This window comes from Accipiter gentilis, chromosome 2 (genome assembly GCF_929443795.1).
Source record: "Accipiter gentilis chromosome 2, bAccGen1.1, whole genome shotgun sequence".
Taxonomy (NCBI): domain Eukaryota; kingdom Metazoa; phylum Chordata; class Aves; order Accipitriformes; family Accipitridae; genus Astur; species Astur gentilis.
Window position 1 is genome coordinate 12,139,296 of NC_064881.1, and position 22,785 is coordinate 12,162,080.

Genomic DNA, 22,785 nt, shown 5'->3' on the forward strand with positions numbered 1-22,785 from the left:
GCGGCGACGGCGGCGGCGGCGGCCCCGGCACCGCCGGCCCCCGCGGAGGCGGCGGCGGGGCGGGCGGGCTGAGCGCGGCTCCCCGCAGGCAGGCGGCGCTGCGGGCGCGGCCGCCGCGGAGGAGCCGCCCGCGGGCGCGCAGCCCGGCGCGGAGCGGGGAGAGGGGACGCGGGGAGCGGCGGGTCCGCGGCGGCTGCGGCGGCGGAGGGCGGGCGGCAGGAGGCGGAGGAGGAGGAGCAGGGGGAGGCGCGGGATAAAGGAGCGCTCGCTGCTCCCGCTCGCTCTCCGGCGGGGCTGAGGGAGGCATCATGGCCGCGAAGTCGGACGGGCGGCGGAAGATGAAGAAGGGCGGCGAGGTGGCGTTCACGCCGCTGCAGAACTCCGAGCACTCGGGCTCCGTGCAGGCGCTGGCCCCGGGGCTGCCCGCCGGCGCCGGGCCGGGCGGCGGCAGCGACGACGACGAGGCTCCCGGGGGCGGGTGCTGCAGCGGCGGCGGCGGCGGCGGCGGGGACGGCTCGGGCGGCGGCTCCCGCTGCTGCTGCTGCTGCTGCTGCGGCGGCGGCGGCGGCGGCAGAGGAGGAGACGGCGGCGGGGGCGGCGGCGGGGGCTCCCGGGGCTCGGGCGGGGGCTCGTCCTCCTTGTGCCTGCGGCTGGGCAGGGAGCAGCGGCGCTACTCGCTGTGGGACTGCCTCTGGATCCTGGCCGCCCTGGCCGTGTACTTCGCGGACGTGGGCACCGACATCTGGCTGGCGGTCGACTACTACCTGCGGGGCCAGCGCTGGTGGTTCGGGCTCACCCTCTTCTTCGTGCTGCTGGGCTCCCTCTCCGTGCAGGTCTTCAGCTTCCGCTGGTTCGCGCACGACTTCAGCACCGAGGACAGCGCCGCCGCCGCCGCCGCCGCCGCCGCCGCCGCCGCCGCCGGGCACTGCCCCGCCGCCGAGAGCAAGCTGCTGGTGAGCAGCGGCTCGGCGGCCGCGGACATCGACGCCGCTCGCCCCTGCACGCCGCAGCGGCAGGCGTCCACCGCCAGCAAGAGCAACGCCACCAACAGCAGCAGCAACAGCAGCAGCAACGCGGCCGGCAGCGGCGCCGCCGGTCCCCGCGCTGGCGGCGGCAGGTCGGCGTCCTGCGCCTTCTGTGTCTGGCTCCTGCAGTCGCTCGTCCACATCCTGCAGCTGGGGCAGGTCTGGAGGTGAGCAGCCGAGCGCGGGCCGGGGCCGGGGCCGGGGCCGGGGCCGAGGCCGGGGCCGCCTCCCCTCGCCGCGGGAAAGGGAGCCCGGCCGCGGGCGGCACCGCGCACGGCCAGCGGCCGCCTGTCCCCCTCGGGGTCCCTCTTCGGGACAGCGCGGCCCGGCCCGCCGGGCCGCGAAGGGGCTCGGGTGGGGGGCTGGGACCCCGCGAGGCCGCCAGCGCCCCCGGGCGCGGGGTGTCCCGCCCCGTCGAGAGGAGCCCCGCCGGGTCCCTGAGCGCCCTGCGCCGCACGGGCGGCCGCCGCCGCCGCCGCGGGAGGCGCCCGGCTGCGGCGAGGTGCCCTCGGCTTCCCGGGACCCCTCGGCCGGGGGCTAAGTGAGAGCAAGGGAGCGGGCGGGGGGAAAGGGGAACACCCCGGTGGCGTGCGGCTCCCGGTCTGCGCACACGTGGCCGGGGCGGCGTTGCCGCCGGCGGGGAACTTCACTGACGGCGAGGAAGGAGTTTCTCTCCAGAAACTGTTAATGAGCACCCCGTTGCTGCGTTTTGATACTTCTGTGTAAATTCGCTGTGTGCAGTCTGCTCCATGCTACGCGTGTGCGTTTTCTGTATAGGGGATGTAGCGAAGGAATGGCTTCCGAAGCAAACTTTTGAGTAGCTGCTCTCAAAAGCGTTCGCAAGCCACTTATAGTGTGCGTTACAGAAAGGATGTGCAGAAGGAGGCTGTGGAAGGCACTTACGGAACAGGGAGGTGACATCATAGTTTGCAAAAGTGAAGTTTTGCTTGACTTTAAGCACGTTTCCAGGAAAGTTTTATATGGAGGCCAATTGCCCTGCAAACACATTTAGTGCTGCCTGAAAAGTGCAGAGTTCAGAATGCATAGCGTATAAGGAGTTAAAATTTCCACATAACATTGTGGAAGATAGGTGCCGTGTTGAAGAAGGTCATGCGGTGGGGCAGTGCACTAAAGCAACAGCTGAAAATCCTTTGGGGGTTTCTCGTCTGATGGGTGGAAAGGAATTCTCTCAAGTTTCTTGTCTGGAAACATTAGTTTCTCACAATTACTTCATTAGAGAGTTTAATTCATTGTTCCTCTCAACTTCCAACTCTGGCGTTTTTAATCTCTGTCACACCCTTTTGGACAGGGACCTTTGCTCTGTATTAGTGCGGTATCCAGTACTGCTCCGTTCTGCTTGTGGCCTTTAAGCATTAAGGAATCCAAGTGCTGCTAGATAATAGACCAAAGATCTTGGCGTGCCATAACTAAGTATCTTTCACCTTCCAGGTTCTTTGGTTTATTATAAAACCCACAATTTTCTAAACTTGTGAAACTTAACTCCCAAGTTACAGGTGTGCTTGATATTAACTATGAGAGGGAAACAGAATTATGAATGAAAAGCAATGCTTTGTTCTGGATCTTGTATGCTTGTATGCTCTACCTCCACAGTTGAACAAAAGTTAAATTTAGGACTTTCTGAATGACGTCTGTAATATGTAATATTTAGACCTGGTCCTGCAAAGGCAGAAGAGTAGGTACAGTGGCTCAAATTGTACATAGAAATTCATGTTGATACTCATCCATATAGAAAATAAACAGTGTGTATCATGCTGAGTGACACATTACAAAGTCCGGCATCATGACTTTGTGTTGGAAAACACAAAGATCAGGGCTTTGGGTGGAGCAGGGTGCGATCCGATATTGCACAGCACTTCTGTCAGATGAGGTGGCTGGGATTTAGAGCTCTCCAGATGCTTGCTTTTTGCTGAAGCACAATCTCTTTTAACATAAGATTTGCTCCTTGCAAGAGCACCTAGTCCTTGTATTTAAAGCTAGCTGAGCCTCTTTTGATTATATGTAGCTTTTCTTCATGTTTTATGTGCAGTAGCTTAAGACTACCAGAATATTAAATTGATGAGGTGTGTTAGGACATTATTGATGTTCTAGCCTGTTATGCTTTTTTCCCCCCAGTGAAACAGAATAGTAGAATTGTTTGTCTGTCAGCAACTTAGTAGTGTTTATTTGCAGTTTTCCACAAACATACAAATTATGTGGTCAGTTGTATGCAGTCATGCATATCAGCGCTTCATAATTATTAAAGTGACTTCATTTTAATTCCCTAGGTATATTCCTCATAAGGGAGAGCCTTTGGAGTCATCTAAAACTAATAATTGTCACCAAAAAGGAGAGGTCACATCAAGCCCTGAGAAACTCTGTACATAAGCGTGGCATCAGAACTAACACGATCTGTGGAAATTTTCTGGAAAATAGTGTCTCCATTTGGACACTTAATAGTCCAAAGCTTCTGCTCCGCAGTGTAACATCTGCACTGGCCTGAGCAAACACCTCCTGAGAATTTAGGCTGAAGATGGTCTGAAGTGTTTTCCAGTTGTATGTGTTTGCAGACTAACTCTTTCTTTGACACAGCTAAACACACCGTGCCGGCTGTGTTAGCACCACGAGTGCCCACGTGCTGGGGGCACCGTCCCCACAACTGACAAAACCCAGTGGGTTACCCCTTGTTCTGTGCCTCTCTCTGTGTGTTTCCCCTCAGCTTTCAGTTTTTCCTTCTCTTTTTATTTTGGCAGTGGTTAAAGCTCTCTTACAGCTACATTTAGGTTTTCTGTTACTTACTGTATTTAATCCCCCACAAGCAAAAATGACAGTAATATTTCTGTCATTTCTCTGCTGACAAGAAGCCCTAGGTATGAGAACTGAGGTTTTGCATCAGGGCAAGGATATCAGGGAATGAGGAGAGAGGTTTGCTTGTGCCTGATTCTCAATATTCTGAAACTGGTGTTCATTCTGCTTTAATTTGGTGTTCGTTGTCCTCTGCCTCCTCTTAAAATGCTGAATTCTTGAGGTTTTCTTTTTCCCTTTATTTGTCCCGTTGCCAAAGGTTTTGGGGGGAACTGTGTCAACTGCTTATTTAAGGAAGCCATTCTGAGAAATGAGGGGTACAACTGGCAATCCCAGTGTTCTTGGATTAAAAAAAAAAAAAAAAAAAAGGTGTAAAAATATGGGTTTAGTGATTAGTTCTGTCAGGGTGATTTTTAACAATTCCAAAGATTTTCTTTGTCTTACAATCAAGATTAATTTTTGTTTACAAATATATTGAAAACCAGATCATTGAAAATGATTATGTGTTAATTTTAACTAAAATGTGCTAATGGGAAATGAATGAGGTCTTTAATGTGGCATGGAACAATGCTGGAAATAGGCAATCTAAAATTACTAAAACAATTTTTTTTCCTAGATTATGAAAAAGGGGATCTGCAGGAGCAGCTAAGCTGCCTATCAGTTCTGAATAAAAATGTGTCTTTTTTTCTTTTGAAATCGGTGTAACGACTTTTTTCCCAGAAATTTTAGAAGACTGAATTCTTCCATTTTGAAGAATAGCCATATTTTCTTTTTCGGGGGTTGGATGTTCACAGACTTCCTGATAACACTGCCCCTCAGTTAAAATTCCAGTGAAGTCTCTGAGGAGTTGCTTGCCACAGCTGAATGCAGATACAAAGCCTTTGTTGGCAGCTAATTTCACATTAAAATATGATCACTGATGAGATTCTGCCTTCAGAGGTAGATACAGCTACATTTACTTATCCATATTTCCAGTGTGTTCTGCTTTTTACCAGTATGTGGGCATGGAAGCCACACTGTGGAGCCCTGTTCTCCCAAGCAGGTGCTGTGAGAGACACAGCTTTTTATTAGCAGACTCTGGGGAGTACGAGGAGGATGTAACGTACTGGGTCTTTGTATTGCATTGAAAGGAAAAAAGGGAAGTGGGTGCTTTAATTTATAGTCTGTAAGGACTATGTAGACGTATATGGGCCAGTAGGATTCAGATAAAGTATTGCCCTTTCAGCCTGGCATGAAAGTATATAACTGCTACCCTTGAGTATCCCTTTGATTCACTAAGCTTCCCAGGCTTAGCCCTGGCTTTCAGATTTTGCAGTGGATAGCAGGACTTGGTGACTGGATGTTAAGAGATAATAGCATTCACTTGGCATCTGTGGAGCTGGTTCATTTCCTTGAATACTTTTTCTCTGGATGAGATTCCTTTGGGCTGGCCGGACTGGGGAGCCATGCTCCTGAAGCTGGGTAAAGTTGTCCTGAGAGCCAGCCCTGGGGGGGAGCAGGGGTTGTGGGAAACTGGGTGGGCAAGAGGAGGAGATTGGAGGACTTGATGGTGCCCGTCTTGTGGTGTCTGGAAAGCAAGAAGTAGCTCCCTGAGACAACTGTTGTGCCTTACAGGGGAACGGTGTGAGCAGGCTGCCTTGGTGCTCAGAGGGCTTGGAAATTCCCATGGTGGCTGTCATTTTGTCTGAAAGGCTGCAGTCAAAGTGCCTGAAAGGGAACTGTCAAGTTTCTGTAGCCAAAAAGGCCAGAGCAAGGGTGAAGCATTGGAAAGGTCTGGAAATTACTCTTTAAAGTTATTTCTGGGTAGCTGAGATGATACTGAGATGACTTAAGTATAACCCTCTTAACAGAGTGAGGGGTTTTGGCTGAGATTTGCTAGCTGTGTGGGAATCCACCTAGAGAAGGAGGAGGAGATGCCAGGTTAATTGCTGGCCCTTCAGGGTGGCACTTGTCCAGGGCAGGTATCTGTTCCAAAGGGGGTCTGGTTCCCTGAGAAGTGATGCCATGATTTAGCTACATCTGTGTCCTGGTTTCAGCTGGGATAGAGTTAAATGTCTTCCTATTAGCTACTATAGTGTTATGTTTTGAGTTCAGTATGTGAAGAATGTTGATAACACACTGATGTTTTCAGCTGTTGCTAAGTAGTGTTTAGTCTAAAGTCAAGGATTTTTCTGCTTCTTATGCCCAGCCAGCAAGAAGGCTGGAGGGGCACAAGAAGTTGGGACGGGACACAGCCAGGGCAGCTGACCCAAACTGGCCAACAGGGTATTCCATACCATGTGATGTCATGCCCAGTATATAAACTGGGGGGAGTTGGCCTGAGGGGGGCAGGCTTGGGAGGTAACCTGGTACCAGTCAGCAAGCAAATAGTGAGCAGTTGCATTGTGCATCACTTGGATGTATATTCCAATCCTTTTAGTATTATTGTTATTATTATCATTATTAGTTTCTTCCTTTCTGTTCTACAAAACTGTTCTTGTCTCAACCCATGAGTTTTACCTTTTTTCCCCCCCTGATTCTCTCCCCCATCCCACTGGCTGGCGGGGAGGAGTAAGTGAGCGGCTGCGTGGTGCTCAGTTACCGGCTGGGGTTAAACCACAACAATCTGCTTATGTGTAATGCTAAGAAATCACTATCTTCCTTCTCCTTCCTGGCTCTTACTTGGAAAAAAAAAAAACAAAACCCCAAACAAAAAAGAGTGGGAGGAAGATTGTAGAGGTGATGCTGGGTTCTGGAAGCAGTGTGAGTTGCAGTCCCTCCTGGTGCCCTGTGGAAGCATTTTTCACAGGGCTGGATCATCCGCCAAAGAAATTTCATTGCCTGCACTCACAAGCTTCACCTCTGCAACCAGTTGATGCTCTTACAGTTTCCAAAAAAAAAAAAAAAAAGGGAAATGGTGTCTGCACTGTGTATGGGATGTCCTTATGACTTCCTCAGGTGCTCACTATTAAGCATGACTGGGTGCCTAAGCTGGAACTGTGAGCAAGGTAGTTCAAATTAAGAAAAACATCATGTCTTCAAATCAGCTCAATTCCATCCTTAAATAGGTACATTTGTTTTCTCACTTTTGCTCTACATAATAGTTTTGACACTTTTGTTCAGTAGTAGTGTAGGAGTTCAGTGTAGTTAGGTGGTCAATAACTCCAGCTGCCATCGGACTGCAGACTGAGATGTGATAATATCTCAATCTGACACCAGTTTTTCTCACTGTTTTGAAATCTGTCAGATAATTTGTCACATTGAGTCCAAATTTATGAATCATAGCCATTTTCTAGACAAGATTATTGCATATCCTCCCCATCTGTCTCTTAGTGTAGCAAAATGCTAACACTCAGCAATACCATATTTCTTTATTGAGTTACTGCAGAACTTGAGTTAAAGTCCTGCTGGCTAACTATTTTGCTTGCTGTGTCTTTAGGACTCAGGAAAGGTGATGGGCTGTCAGAAACAAGAATTAAAGTTTTTTTCCCCCCGCCCCCCGCGAAAGCAGGATTAGAAGGGGCAAGCCCACACTGTAGGTGGCCTGACTACATTTAAACTTTTGCTAATACATTCAGCAGAATAAATATTCAATTTTTTTTTTTTTTTTTTTTTTCTTGAAGACAGTGATATGCAGATGAAGGCTGTGCCTTTCATAATTTTTTTTGGAAACACAAAAGTGAAGCTTTACTATGTTCTTAAAAATCTCTTACAAGTCTGCATACAAATCAGATTTTGTATTCAGTTTATTCTAATAACCTAAGCTACATGTAAAAGATGCTGATGTACTTCAGAAGAAAGATACTGTACTTTAATAATTAACAAGAGTTCTGTCTATAGAGAATATTTATCAGTTACGTAAGTTTTCAGATTTTCAAAGGATTGCTTAAGCACTAAATTTTCTGATTGCTCAACTGGCTTAGTAGGAGAACTAATATTTTATACATGGAACGCTTTCTAGAAACTTATATATGGGAAGAATTTGTATTTGGCTTTGTCCAGACCAGTGGGAAATCTATATGATTTTAGGGGTTTGTGTTTCAGAGGATTTAGTGTCACCATGTATAGATATTACTCTAGAGTTCTCTGATGCCATGCAGGAATGGCTATACGTACATACCATGAATTCAAATAAATGTTTCGCATTATAATTTGTTTCTAAATGTTGTAAACTTGCAGAAGGTTCTTGCAACCAAATGAGTTGTTTCATCTAAAATTTCTGTTACTTACATCAGTGAAAGTATTCAGTGCTGAAAGGTCAGTTTGCATGTCCACATCTCCTGTGGGAAAGCAAGAAAGCGTAACATCACAGCATGATCTATAGCTTCAGTTATCCTGCTCCGTATCTTCAGGTCATTTACATCACAGTACCTTGTTTGAAAGAGTGCTCTTTTTGTCAGCTTGCTTAGTCCTTAATGTTTGTCCATGAGGACTAACTTGGCTACAAAGGTACAAAAGTTCTAGTAAAATTAAAACAAAATCAATTAATATGTCACTTATAACAGTGTTCACTCATTGTTCCATCTCTCTGTCCCAATTAAGTAGCTTCTAATATACAGCAGATTAATCACAGCAGTGACTTACAGTTTCAGCAAACAGGTTGTTTTGGAGGAATTTATCAGGCACAGACAAAATCAATAGCTCTTTTGCTTGCATTTCAAGGTACAGTAGAAATTTGTGGTTGCTGAAGTATATTTACAAAGTGCTGCCATTTTTGTCTATTTTAGCACAGCTGTCAGTTGTATGCATTGTGTCAAGTAGACACATAGGAGTGGAAGTGGCAAACAGGCTGTAAAAAGAACTGTTTTGATTTGCTTGATTTTTAAAATGAAAGGAGGCTGATACAAGAGAGAACATGAGGGAGAACTGAGGGAACATATAAAAGGAAGTAGGTTATGAAAAGGCACAGGAATACCAGATAATCCTTGTATGCCCTGTGCCTAAAACTCCAGTTTATTTCCCTTCAGCCACTGACCAAAGAGAGAGATTACTTGAATAATTTTCAAAGTGACTGCTTGAGACACTAGAGAAGGAGGCAGGAAAAAAGAAGAGTTGTGTGTCTGGGCAAACTCACAGCGAAAATGTTAGATACCCAGAGAAAATATTAGATAAACTCTGACTGCAGTGAGTAGTCATCTGAACAACGATAAATACAAAGGTGAGGTAACAGTTTGACATCAGTTCATAGGGGAGGGAGTACTCTTAAGTATTTTTTCATAAAAATTTTTTTAGAATTAAAAAAATCCTGGTCTTGGATATATATTTTTCCAAGAGATTTCACCTGAATTTCCTGACAACCTTAACCTGAATTACCATCTCCCTGTGTTCTCTAATTGCTGATGTGGTTTCCTATCACTGTCCCTCTCATTCTGTTTCCCTCCCTGAATGGCTGAAATGGGTAATAATGTATTTTTTCCCCCAAGATAAAATAATTGCTATCCTAGGTTATTATTTCCATTACTTTTCTTTCGATAACATGCTTGTGCTGTTCATTATGTTCATGGTATTTGTATGGAGAGCCATATAAATCTTTTTGGTTGGCAGGAATAATCACTGGGGGTGGTTAACACTATCAGTTACAAATGATTTGATATCACGAGTTGGAGCAAATGGAGCGAGACTGTTTTGTGGGGTGTTTTCAAAGGAAGTTTGGCAGCCAGTGAAGTGACAACAAAAGTAACTTCTTCATGTTCTTCTAAAACTGGAAGGTGTGACTTAGGGAAGACTAATGCACCAAGGACCGGTACCAGCTGCTTTAGAGAAAGATGCAGATGTCTTATGGTGAATAAAAAGTGAATTAACCTACAGATGGAAGGACAGTTTTCCTTATCTCTATCAGCTGCTATATATCAGATTGATTTGTGCCCTTAAGAATGAAGGTTAGTGGTGCCACAGTTTTCAACATTACTCACTTTAATGGGATGTTTTCGTGTAAACATCTGATCTATTCTAGGATCCTGCCAACTTCTTCGGGTGGTGTTTTTCCATGTGTGGAGCATAGGATCGGCAGATTAGTTCCACCAGGTCCAAGAAAAGTACCTTATCATATCAGGCACTAGACTTCAGTTCTCTACAGAGGGATCTATACATGCATAGAAAACAACGAAAGACCACTGTGCTGATACTTTCACTGCTTAATAGTGGCTAGCGTGGAACAATAAGCTTTGTCATTATAAATGCATGGTCCTTTTTTATCTTAAAAAGGGGAGTGGCTGGAGGTGTGTCTCTTCTTATTTTTCTTCAACCCTAATCTTCATATGATCACTTTATATGGAAATCTTTCTGTGCCAGATCTAAAATAGAGTTAGCTCTGCAAAGCAGAATTTAGATGTTCTTCAGGCATATAGACCTGAAAAGATGATCTAGAAAATTGGCCTCAACAGCCTTGTTAGGAAGTTTCTTGAGGAACTTAAACATAATGGACCATAGTGTTCAACTTGAAAGTGTCCTACAGGCTTGTATTTCTGTGTTTTGCCTGTGTCCAGAAGCTCCCCAGCACACACAGCCTGAGTTTCTATTTCTTATTTAAGCCCACTGCAAACCAGAAGCTCAGCTGGAGCGGCACCAAAATCCCTTAGTGGATCCAGTTGGCAAGCATTGTTTAAACCTGCTTTATGAGCAATGATGAGCTTGGATCCCCGACAAGTATTACTGACTCAGCCTTGTTTTATAGTACTGGAAAAAATGTCCCTTGTGATTAGAATATTTGCTCAGGTTTTAGGCGATCTGAGTCCACTGCCCTTTCCAGCTGTGAGGGCTCAGATCCTGTCTCCCCGAGTGCTTTCTGCACCGAGGCTTGGGCAAGACTGGATGGGGACATTTTCTGTCCTTCCTGCTGGAGCTGTGTTATCATGCTGACAGAAATGTCACGTTCGTGAGGCCAGAGAAGAAGACCTGATACTTGGGGCCTTCAAATGGGACCAAATACAGATTTCGCTGTCTTTCTTTTTTACTGCTTAATTAATTTTTGTTTCCTGCCTTTTAACCTTCTCTCTCTCTTATCCTAAATGTATGCTGCTAGTATTTCTGTTTACAAACATTCATCTGTCGTGCATAGTATAACGACAAACAGCACCATAATACAGATTTACATGGAAATGCCTGCTTAGCTTATGGGAGTAGCTCTAGATGACCTGAATTAGCTGAAGGATTGCTTTATTCATTTTTTTCATCAATGTTTCCCTGTCTCATGTAGTCAACCTTAGAAAAAGAGAAAGAGGAAAGGTGTTTTTGATATGTCTCTCAGTAGTTGTTTCACCCTTTTCCTCTGTTGTCTCTGCAAAAGTAAATTAAACAGAAATTTAAAAAAAATGCTTGAGTTCCTGGTTCTTGCTCTGAGTTGATTTTCTGATAACATTTTTGTAGTTGATTTTTATCAACATAAGCAGCACAGTTTTGTGGCTGAAATAAAACCCTTATCTTCATGTCCCAACTCCTTGTCTCCCAGCTCACCACAAGCTCCACAGCAAGTGGAGCCCAAGTTTTCAGTATGTGTAATTTTGGTTGCCTTTTTTACCTCTCTGAGTTTCAGAAATGAACTACGTCACTGCTTCACTTTCATTGGAGTGGAGCTTATTACCTCTTTTCTTTTTTTCTTAAAAGGGGAAGAAGATTTAAAATGGCTCACCATGGGAGTCAAAAGCAATGCATACTTCTGAAAATGTTATCCTTTAGTTCTTTAGTACGTATTTGCAGTCTAGTTGTTATATGGATATTATGAAGCTTAATTTTTGTAACATACTTTGAGATACTCAGATGGAAAATTATCTAAGTGGAAACAATTCAAAACAAATTATCATTTCAACGTGCCTGTCAAAACATGTTTTAAGTTAAACGTGTTGAAAACATGAACATCTCTCTGTAATGGACGTCACTGGGATAATAAAGCAAGACTTTAATATTTTAAGGATTTCTTTCCTCAAGGGTTTGTGCTTATTATGCCCATAATAGGATATACAGCTTAAAAAGTTCTGTCCTTCACCCTATTTCCTTCACCTGCCCACTTCTGCTGCTTTAAGTTAGCTCGTCACTTCCTCTCTTGTGCCATTTTCCTTGTTTGTTAGTTTGCTTTATAAACTGGATCTAACATGCTATGGAAAGAAAATGGCCTGGGTAACAAGGGTTAGGAATGTTTTCAGACATAGTGGAGGTGCTAGAATCAACTTAAGTCCAAAGCTTCCAAGCACTGGACATTTCAGCTTCAAAACCAATGACATGTATGGGTGACAGCAGACAAATAAGCTGAGTGCACAACATTTCCAGTAGTAATGGCGGAAACTACATTCAACACAGAATTAATGGAAAAAGCATAAATGTAAGCAGAGTTCATAGTATATTAAACGAAGATGTTCTGTAAGTAAGGACTCGGTAAGCAGAGTTCATAGTATATTAAACGAAGATGTTCTGTAAGTAAGGACTCAGCAATTAAAGATGTACCCAAGTGAAGCCAAATACAGTGCAGAGGATAATTAATGTGGCTGAGACAACTCAATAATAACGGCTTTGAACTTCTACAATAGTGCATTAATGCGTGTGTCAAAAGGAGGGATTGCATTTACAGTCAACAACCATTTGTTAGGAATTTTTACCACACGGGTTAATTAAGAACTCATGATAACAGAGTATGAAAATTACCTTACTGAACTAAGGGCTGTGTTTGGTCCTTAAGTATGCTATTCATTATTTTTTCTGCACCTAAAAAATAAAAATTTGGAGAGGTATGTTTTTCTATAACCTGTCTTCATTCTGTTAGTGTCACTTCTGTGGCAGAGCTACTCCATTAATTATCCAATTGACTTAGAGAATTAATTAATTATTGGGTGTGTTCTGTGCATGGCTGGATTAAATCAAGAGGGCTGCTGAGAAAACCAGCAAAGGGTTCAAAACCAGCCACCCCACCATCGGTCCCTAAGTTTGTCTCTGAAGGGGCTGGCTCAGCGCAGTGTAGAGCCTTCTGGTGAGTGTGGGTAAGCAGAGCGTAAAAGCGCGGCACCCGTTGAAATGGGTTGAAAAGTTGAAATGCACCCGTTCCCTTGCCAGGTCGGACCTGTTACTCAGATGCTGTCAGGGAGACTGAGAACTTGAGAATTTGGGCTTGTTTTGTGAGGGTTTTTTTTTTTTTGGGGGGGGGGGGGGGGGAGGGTCACACTCATCAGTTAAAAAATATAGTCCCTCTAGAGGGAGAATGCTGGTCTCATGACCAACCTGTGATTTGGGGCATGGGAGGTTCTTCCTGTGGGCCTTGCCTCAGAGAGCCCAGAGCAGGTCTTTGATCTGCGTGTCTCCTTTCCTCTTCCAGTGAAATGTACCAACAGTTTCCAGCCTTACCTGTGTTGGTAAGGTGGTAAGCTGTTTGGAAGAAGGATTTCTTTCCGCTCCTTTGAGAACTTCCTTTGAGCACGGCAGGAGGCCGATATTAATGTGCAGGTTTGGGGCTACTTCTGTAATACAAGTAATGAGGAGTTGCTACTACTTGTGGTTTAAGAGCGCGTTCAAAAAAGAGTGGTGTTTTTGAGCAGGTGCGTTTCCTAACTCATCTCAAAGTCAGTTCCAGACCTGGACTCAGACCTTCTCCGTGAGTCTATCTGTTCCTACACTGTGCATCTCTTTATTACACAGCGCGTGGATTGTCGCAAGGGTGTCATCCTCTTCTGTGATAAGAGCCAGAACTTTTCTACAGGGCTAACATCTTTTAATAGGACAGGTACCAGATTTGTGGTATATCCTACAGCTGCAGAATTCATATTAATAAGTCGTTATCAACATTGTTTGCAGTGTTTTACAAATGAGAGATTTCTGTAACAGAAAATGAAATCATACATCCATACCTTTCTATTTATTAAATATCAGGTATTCTGATTGGCTTTCTTTATGTGCAGAAAGTATTGAATGGGAAGAACATTTTGAAAAATGTTGACTGTCAGCTGAGTTAAGTATATTTCAGTAATGGCATAAAAAATGCTCCTAATGGATACTCTGAGTAAGAAATAGAAGTGTATTACAAGAAAAAGTATAATATTTCAATTTTTTTTTTTAATATAATGCTATGTCTTAAAGGATTTTAAATTTCCATAAAATGATTCATTGAGCTTTGAAACAATTGGGGCTTAAATGATCAACTTGTATTAACACAGGATGTTTTCAGTAGCTCAGCAAAACCTATATCCCTAATTTTTAATTTTATACCAGCACCTAAGGAGGAAAGATGGCCAGTAGCTTTATTTGACAGCTAGTACTAATATAGGAGTCCAACTTAAAAGGACACTCTTCATAACCATCATCATAAAAAAACCTTACAAGTATTCTTTTGAAGTTCACTTACGAATTCAGTTTGACTGTGTTAATGACTTGTACTGATTTTTTGAGCTTGAGATTTATTAGTGCAAATACTTATGGAAGGTGTATTTTAAGCCTGAGTGCCAGAATATTAATCAAAACCTTAATTACATATTCAGTAGTAATATTCACAATTCATATGGGTCTTACTTAATTTCATTACTCATCCAATCAAGGATCAGAAGCAATGACATATGATTTAAATAGCAAATTGTTTCGGATATTTCTAATTAGTAGACACAAAGGATTGGTTATTAAAGAAATTAACTTCAGCACCTTGAAAACTGAAGAATAACCTTGAAATAAGAATAAACTCAACATTCAAAGCTGTTCACGGAAAATTTACAGAAAGATTTGATCCATGTCTAGTGTATATAAGCTATTTGCAAATAAATAAACAACAGAAATATGATAGAAATATGTCTTCTAATGGCATGCCATAAATCATTCTTTGGAGAATTCTTCATGAACAGCAACCTTAACAGTTGTGGGGAAGGAGAAGGGAAGAGAGAAGGATTATTTATGTTCATTTCAAGTAATTGTTTTGAGTTCAAATATTGCAGCTGTCACTCAAGAGTGCACTTTATTGTGAGAATACCTCTTTGACCAAATAAATTCTAATTTGGTCATAATGCAGAATGTGTCACACTGGATTTATCTTATTATGTGGGAGTCTGCTGCTGCTTCATCTGTGTTTTCACTTCCCCATCCTCAAAAACCTGTGAAGACTCCTGTTGAGAGGGCAAGGGTTTGAAAAATGTGTCTGAGAACTTGAAGGACCAGTGGGAGAACTGGGTCCTTCTCCCTGTTCCTGCTGTCACACCATGCTCTGTTAAGTGTCCTTCATCTCCACTACAACCTAAAGCTCTTTGATCTGTGAGGTACCACAACTGATGCCAGAGGAAGGCTGCTCTGCAGCTCCCTTGAAGCCGCATTTTTATGAGCAGTATTGGACTCTAGATGCAAGGAAGCACAAAGCCATGGGAATAGTCTAGGACTCCTATTGATTGCCACCACTGAACGTGTATGTATCTGTGATTTGTTGCAAGCAATTTCCTGACACAGGCTGTCCCACATCTTAATATTTTTTAGGGGAACATCATTTTAGCCTATAAACTTCACAGGGAGAAGAAATGCATGAAGGAGTCGGGTAAAATCTGGGAGCCGTCAGTCATAGAAGTATCTTTCTAAATTTCCTTTTTCTCTTGGCAACTATTTTTATCATATTCAAGCACTCACTCAGAGAGAGAAATAATGTTCACTTCAAAAGCCACTTCCTCCTCAATAAATAATTCAGAGCCATAGATTGTTCATGAGGAAATATCAACACACTGGTAGTAATTTAATATACTGAGCAATCGCACTCACTTTAGCCTACATATGATTTAAATAGAATATGACAGTTTAGGGTCTCCATTTGCCCCATGGCATGTTGGGATCAAACTTGGCAAGTGATTGCAGTGTTCTCATATCTTCTGAAGAAGTGAATGAAAGTTGCATAATTCAGAGAGGATTTCTTAATTACATGCTAAATCAGAGTTTGCCTGCTTGTGTTCTGAATCCAAATTTTTGCCCAGGACCAGCTTTAGAGCATGTGAATATTTTCTCTGTCCTTTGTTAACTAGCACCTTGCAATCATGTCTCTTCTTTTAACTTGTCAAACTGTCATTTTGAAGCACAGTTTCATTATATTAGTTACCTTTGCTTTATCCTGTGGGTGAAAGGCTGTGCCTACCCTTCCTGAGCTGTCTGACCCATGGGATCCATCTGCTGAGGATGACTTCCTTTCTAGAAGTTTTACCTCCTTTGCTTTTTAAAGCAGTCTTGTCTATCTATTTATTTTTTATCTCCTTTGCCACTAGTAGGTCAACACCCTACACCACAGAGTGTTAGCTACTGGTTGTGCTGGGAAGGTTTGTCGTTCTTTCTGTCTTAAATAGTTACGATTAAAAATAGACAAGTTCCTTCTCACGCTAGTAGAGGAGGAGTAGCCCTAGTAGTAGGAAGACACAGAGCTGGGAGTACATCTATGGCACGGGTAATGTGTGCTACTAGAACAAGGCTACAGATCTGTCATACCTGAACTCGGGTTAGGACTGTATTTGGGCTCAGTATTTTGCTGTTTCTCAGCTGTATTTGGGCTGGTCTGTGCTTGGTACATCACTGTACTTCCTTCTGTTTTGGTTCTACACAAACAAAATTGGTCTAAACACTGAACGAAGGATTATGGCTATAATCAGTTAAACCATAGCAATTTATCTCTGGTTCACATCCGTGGAAGTGGGTTTGCATTGAAAGTAAGAGATGCCTACGATCAAGAGATGTTAAGTGCAATGCATAACTTCGTGTATTTGTCCTTTGCATCCTCTAGGGTCTGCATTTTCTAGCAAGCCTATTGTTAGGAAGCCTTCTAACCATAGCAGTGTTTATACCAAAGATATATAATGAAGTCATACATAGGGACATGTAATTGTCTTGGTGATAAGATGCAGCCCAGGGCTGAATTTCTCCAGGAAAAGAGCAGATTGAGATTGAGGAGAAACATGTTTTTCTGTGTTCTTGGGAAGGAAATAATTGCCCTCCCTACTTCTATAGCATTCTCAAATTCGTCTGCCTGATAAGGGGAAAAGAGGGCCAGGGCTTCTCTCACAACCTGTTTGCCTACAGAGAAGGCTGTAGCTGAGTAATTCTTTCTCCAGAGTTCCTGTATAATCTGAATAGATCTAGGAAGGGCTCAAGGGCAGCCATCCTCTCTTCATATAAATCCACGCTTACATGAGGAAACGTAACGCCACAAGATTTGGCTCATTACTGTGAATGTAATGGTGGCCTTGTTACTTAACTTCCTGGTTAACCTGGCCTTTCAGCGGGACTACGCCAGAGATTTCATTTTGGAAACAGTCTGCTGATCGTACGGCATGCATGTGGAAGCAAGGAACGTTAGGTCAGTGGTAGATGTGTTTCTGCTTTGATTTAAAATGTCTTTAAGATGTTCAGAAATTTCCTTTATGTTCCAGTGGGATAAAAGAGTGGACGCATGATGGAGCAATGGTGATCGGCGCATAACTCGTAATGCTACAAGGGATGTGTTTTGAAGCACCAGCCGCTACTGTGCAGCTGGATGAAAGAGATGTCTAAAGATGCACTCTTCTTGTCTAACTGAGCAACTGGCCTCAAGCTGGTGCTGACACATCTGGAAGAAGGACTTTAAACTGAGAAACGAGAGGAGAAGACTGGGGGAAAATCATATATCCCCTATACCTTTTTTATATATATATGTATAAAATTAGTGCAAGAGGAGTAAAATGGGGAAGAGGAGGATAGCACAGGGGACATAGAAATGTTAATAGTAATTTGGTTAGCTAAGAAAACTCTTAAGCTGCTGAGAAAGTAAACTGTCAATGACACATTGCTGCTAGGATTGTGCTTGTTCTGTTCAGTGGCTGAATGTTGTCCCCAAGGAAAAGGTGTAACGTGGATAGAGACCTGCCAAAAACCTGTGCAAGAAAAGGGAAGAAGTAGGAGCATCTGTGCAGAACTTGAATCAGGTGGGTTCATGACTGGAAATAGGGCCTTGAATGCTGTATTCTACTGAGGAAAAAGAACTCAAACTAGAGACCTGCTGCTATACTACTGACTATTAGTGATATGATAACTCGAAAGAGGGGGTTATATGTGTTTAAAAAAAATAAATAGTTTTTTTAAAGGTCGGCAAAGGTGGTTTCCCTGGGCTAGCACTGGGCTTCAGTAATGGGTTGCTGGAGTATTGTTGTGAGAAGGGAAGGGTAGACATTCCAGAAATCTGTGGATGTTATCATCGGGGGGATTTTAACTACTTAAATGGATACTGGAGGACACAGCCTATTAGTAATCATCATAGATGTTGTCATGTGATAGCTGACAGTCTTCATCAAGTAGCTAATGTATCAATAAGATGTGTTACAGTGTTCTGTTTTTTATGGGGATGTTTTGGAATTCTTAGAATTTCTCAGCAAGCAGTGAGGACACTATGGATGGCTAACACCAAGTAACCTTCAACAAAGTGATCATAGGATCATAGAATAGAATCCTAGAATCATTTAGGTTGAAAACCACCTTCAAGATCATCGAGTCCAGCCATCATCCATGCCCACTAAACCATGTCCTGAAGTACCCCGTCCACTCGCTTTTTAAATACCTCCAGGGATGGTGACTCAACCACTTCCCTACGCAGCCCATTCCAAGGTTTGACAACCCTCTCAGTAAAAAAATTTTTTCCTGATATCTAACCTAAATCTCCCTTGCCTCAACTTGAGGCCATTTCCTCTTGTCCTATCTCCAGCCACCTGACAGAAGAGACGAGCACCCACTAGATATCTTCCTTTTATGTTTCTTGAGGAAATAAAAAAGTTGCTAAGTGTTTGGGTTTTTTTGTTTTGGTTTTTTTTTTTTCCCCCAAAAGAGCAAAATTTCATAACTGTGGGAAATGGCTAGTAGGAGAAACTTGCAGAAATAAATATATAAAGAAATTTTAAATTTTTTTGAAATTAATGATGCTAAGACTGCCAGGAATCTGAATATCAAAAAAAGAGAAAAAATTGTAGGGTGTGGCTCTAAAATATGTATGCAACACTTAGGAATATGCAAGAGACACCTTCCCCCCCCTTGCACCCTTTCCTTCCCAGTTGTCTGATCAGCACTAAGTCTCAGAGGTCATGAGGTTTGGAGATAAAGTGAGAATTTCCAAAGCCAAGCTGTGCTGGGCTTTACAGAAGAAATAACAAATAGCAGAACACTCTTAAGCTATGTAATAGGGACAGAAAAAGGAAGAAAGAGAGCTGCTATCTTGTGAGGGTGGATATTAAAGATAATCTAGATATGGCTTTCCCTCATTTTTCAGTAACTATGAATATGTTAGCATGGTGGCAAAGGGAAGACAGATAATGTACATGATGGTATTAAAATAGGAATAACCACAGCTGCAGTGAAAGCAACAGTAAATGAGTTTATCTTTGTAAAATCAAAGGGAATTGATAATTTCCATTCCAGAATATTGAAAGAACTGCTGAATTACACCTATATTTTGAATCTGTTAAGATAGAGATAGCACCATAGAACAGGAGAACAGCTGCACGTTTAGGAAGCTGAGAAATAAAATTATTTAGCAACTATAGATCTATGAGTAAGTGAAGCCTTTAAAAACTTTCCTAAAGACATACAGTTACAGGGGTGGAATGGAATAAAGTGTAACAGGATTTATGAAAGATCGGTACTGCCAGACTGACCTGGGAACTTTCTCAGTACTCTATTGAATTTTACAGATGAAGGCAATGTGGTGTGCATACTCTCTCTGGCAGGTGAAAACTTTTGATGCACCCTGGAAGTTCTCAGCAGAGCTGAACAAGAAGGGGATTAGCAAGGGGCTGTAGAGTAGGCAAGGTAGTAACTTGCTAGCAGGTGTGTTTAAGTACAACCCACACAGCTGAATTACGAGCAGGGCACTGTGCGGCCACAGCCACGGCTTCACTGACTCAAAGCTTGCGGCACACTGAGTGAGAGCTTACATTCCTCTTGGCCTCTTCCTTCTCCTCCTTCCATCCAGGAGACTTATGTTTAAATTACTGCATTGAGATTTTGCCAGAATTTCCAACCCATAACTCCTTTGTCTTCAAAATTCTGAATTTTATATCAGATAGAAGTTTGCATTTCACAGCCTGGTCTGAGCATATTGGGATTTTGTTTATTCTCCAGGCATGATCTGAACAGATAAAAAAAAAAAAAATTGCTGGTAGAAATACAGTCAAAACAAATTGAGGCTTTCTACATTTTGATTTTGCTCCACAGAGATGTATTGTCACATGCTATGAAATCAGAAGGTTTAAAAACTTCAGAGTCAATGATTTAAGCTTCCACTAAATATCTTCTCAAATAGCATTCAAGCTTGTATATCTGTGGCGTACCCCGAGACCACAGTTAAATTAGAGCTTTCCATATGTTGCAGCATGCCAGAAAATTTTGCTTAAACTTTACTATGATAATATGTATGTGGGACCAAGATTTTTCAAAAGGTACAATCCTCAGTTTAGATATGTAATCTTGGTGAGATTTACTGGCTGCTCCGCAGCCATGAGCATTCAGGTGTTTAGTTAGGTGTCTGCAAAATGACAGAGGAAACTAACTGTTACAGCTGAAGCTTGCGACTAACTTTATATCATTTAGATCCAAAGTATAGAGATAAACTACTCCAGACCAAAGCTAGCCTGGGTATTATACTTGACCATATGCTTTGTAAGACTGCCTGCTTGGAGTTTTTAGGGTAACTGAAAGGACTTCCGTCAGTTCCTACAAATTGAGGTGGTGGTGGATTTTGTGTGTGTAGTCATTTGTAGTATCTTTAAATCAAAATGTAAAAATAATATCATGTTACTGTGAAAATGGCTTTGTTTTAATTTTTATACTTCGAAACATTTTTCACTTGCTGCTGCAGAATAAGTGCAACAGCCAGAGAATGAGACTAATTGAGTAACAGAACAGTATTGCTTCACTGAGCCAGATTACATATTCCTTGTCCAAAATTGTAATGACACAGGTATATGTCAAGTAGTTTTGAAGAGCTTTCTTTAGGCTGTGTTCACTAATGTTTGTTGGTTGGTTCATACTAGAGTTTTTCCAACCTCAGGCGTGGAGCTGTCCCTTTTCTCTGGTGTTAAATAAATCTAGGTGCTTCAGGAATTTAGTCTGAAAAAAAAATAAACTGATGTTTTGGACTGAGTCTGGAATGTGTTCCCTCTTGTGCAGAGTACCACAGCCCTAACTGGTTAAGTAGTACTCAACCTAAACTGGTTTAAAGTACAAAAGATACCTGGGCACGTGACCCTGCGTACTAGTCCGCAAGCGGAGGCATCCCTGCTCTAGGATCCGCATGAAGTCCCCACAAGCTTCATAATGCGTCTGACTCCTTTAATCAGCCTACTGATGCCAGTTCAGAAATTCACAAAGTAATATCTTACTCATCGGGGGGGGGGGGGGAAGACAGAATCACGCCATTAGGTTGTATTGTAAGTTTGCTAATAATAGTTACAAAAGGGATTACTCAATTGCTGTGAGCAGTGGCACTTTTTTTTTTTTTTTTCCCAAAGAGTTGGGATTTTTGTTTGGTGAGTAGTGCTTCAGCAGCCCGCACAGGGAGAAAATGTATACAAAACTCTGGTCCTTCAAACACCACACCACTTGTGTTAAGTACATGTACAAGCAGCTGAAGAATCAGGGCCAGAGCTTACTAAGCTCAGACTAAAGCAGACACATGAGTGAGCCAGAGAAATAAATGATTAAATAAATCAAATATTAAGTGTGTGTAATACAGAAAAATAATTTTGGGCTTACATTGCTTCTTTTCTTTTGCTTTTAAAAAAGGTAACTACCATTCATTCGGATGCAACAAAATGTTGTTGGGCTAAAAGATTGTTCAGTTTCAGCTGCAGATTTTGACTCATGAGTAGACCTGAGGCACCTTGGATGGCAGATTAGTTTGCACTGCTAAAGCATCCAGAGTTGTATATTCTGCTGATATTCTGTATTTGCATACTTCTTGATCTTAAAACCAACCGAAGTTTTTTTAGAAGTCAGCAAAAATTATTCTGGTTGTGCTTTATGCTAGTAAAATTTTTGCTGAAAAACAGGACACTTTTCAATAGTGAGATTAGCTAGACTGTGAAATATTACCCCTCAGGGAAGTTGTAGGAGACCAGTTGCACGGATCATTTAAATGCAATTAGAAAAAGCAGCAGAGGATGGAGCCAGGCAATTTTCCCCTCACCCCTTTGCTTCCTCCCCAAATAAGTTTCGAAAATGTCATTTGGGGAAATAATAACAGATTCAGGTTGCATTTAGCAAGTAGTTTTGGCTGAAAAGGGGCAGATTTGAAGATGGTTTATTCCAGTAATTTTGTAAAAATGCCTGCATGTTTGGGAGAGAAATTTCATGCTAAAAATGTGACTTGTCATTTTGAAATTTGGTACTTTCATTTATGAATTGGCAAAAATATGTAAATATATTTTTCTTTTCCTGCTTCTGTCTTTCCCCAAGATCAGATTTTAATTGGGCTAAACATTTTTCTCTTTTTTTTTTCCTTCTTATTGAACCTAAGAATCTATTATTTGCACAGTTCTAGAAAACATGCTGAGAAGTCAGTTTCAGGCTGATAGAAGGACAGACTTTGTCTTTTCCTGTGAGGTCTCTTTCATTTAGAGTCTGTGATTTACAGGTTGAGCTGGCTGCCTCAGTTTAACTGATGCCTTTAGTAGCTTTCCAGTTTGATTTTTTCTGAAAATCTGGTGATGGTATCAATGACTTCAGTTTTGTTATGAGGTACACTTTCTCAGCCCCTCTCAAGATTAGGTTCTAAGCAGCTCAAATTTGGTGCTTAAAGCTGAAGCAGTTCTAAATAGGAGTAAAGACTAAAAGGATCTTTAGAGGTTCATAAATCTCAGACTGATTTTCTGAACAAGGGTGAATTTTACCTACTGAGCCCTGGAAGGTTACCTCCTCTGTAACTTTCACTGTATGCATGTCAAATTCTCTGACAGATGGGGAAGAATTGAAACCAGCGAGGCTTCATAAAAATAAGAGTGTTGGGGCTACTGGGATTAATGCTGGCAATATTTAG

At 42.6% G+C, this 22,785-nt stretch overlaps 1 protein-coding gene across 1 annotated transcript in view; it reads left to right on the top strand.

The window, feature by feature from the left end:
- The first annotated feature begins 304 nt into the window (after positions 1 to 304).
- Positions 305 to 22,785, top strand: part of XKR4 (XK related 4) — a 226,694-nt gene continuing 204,213 nt past the window's right edge. The window contains exon 1 of the mRNA XM_049827568.1: positions 305 to 1,192. Coding sequence (XP_049683525.1) covers positions 309 to 1,192 — 884 coding nt within the window. The 5' untranslated portion in view covers positions 305 to 308. The remainder of the gene's footprint in view (positions 1,193 to 22,785) is intronic.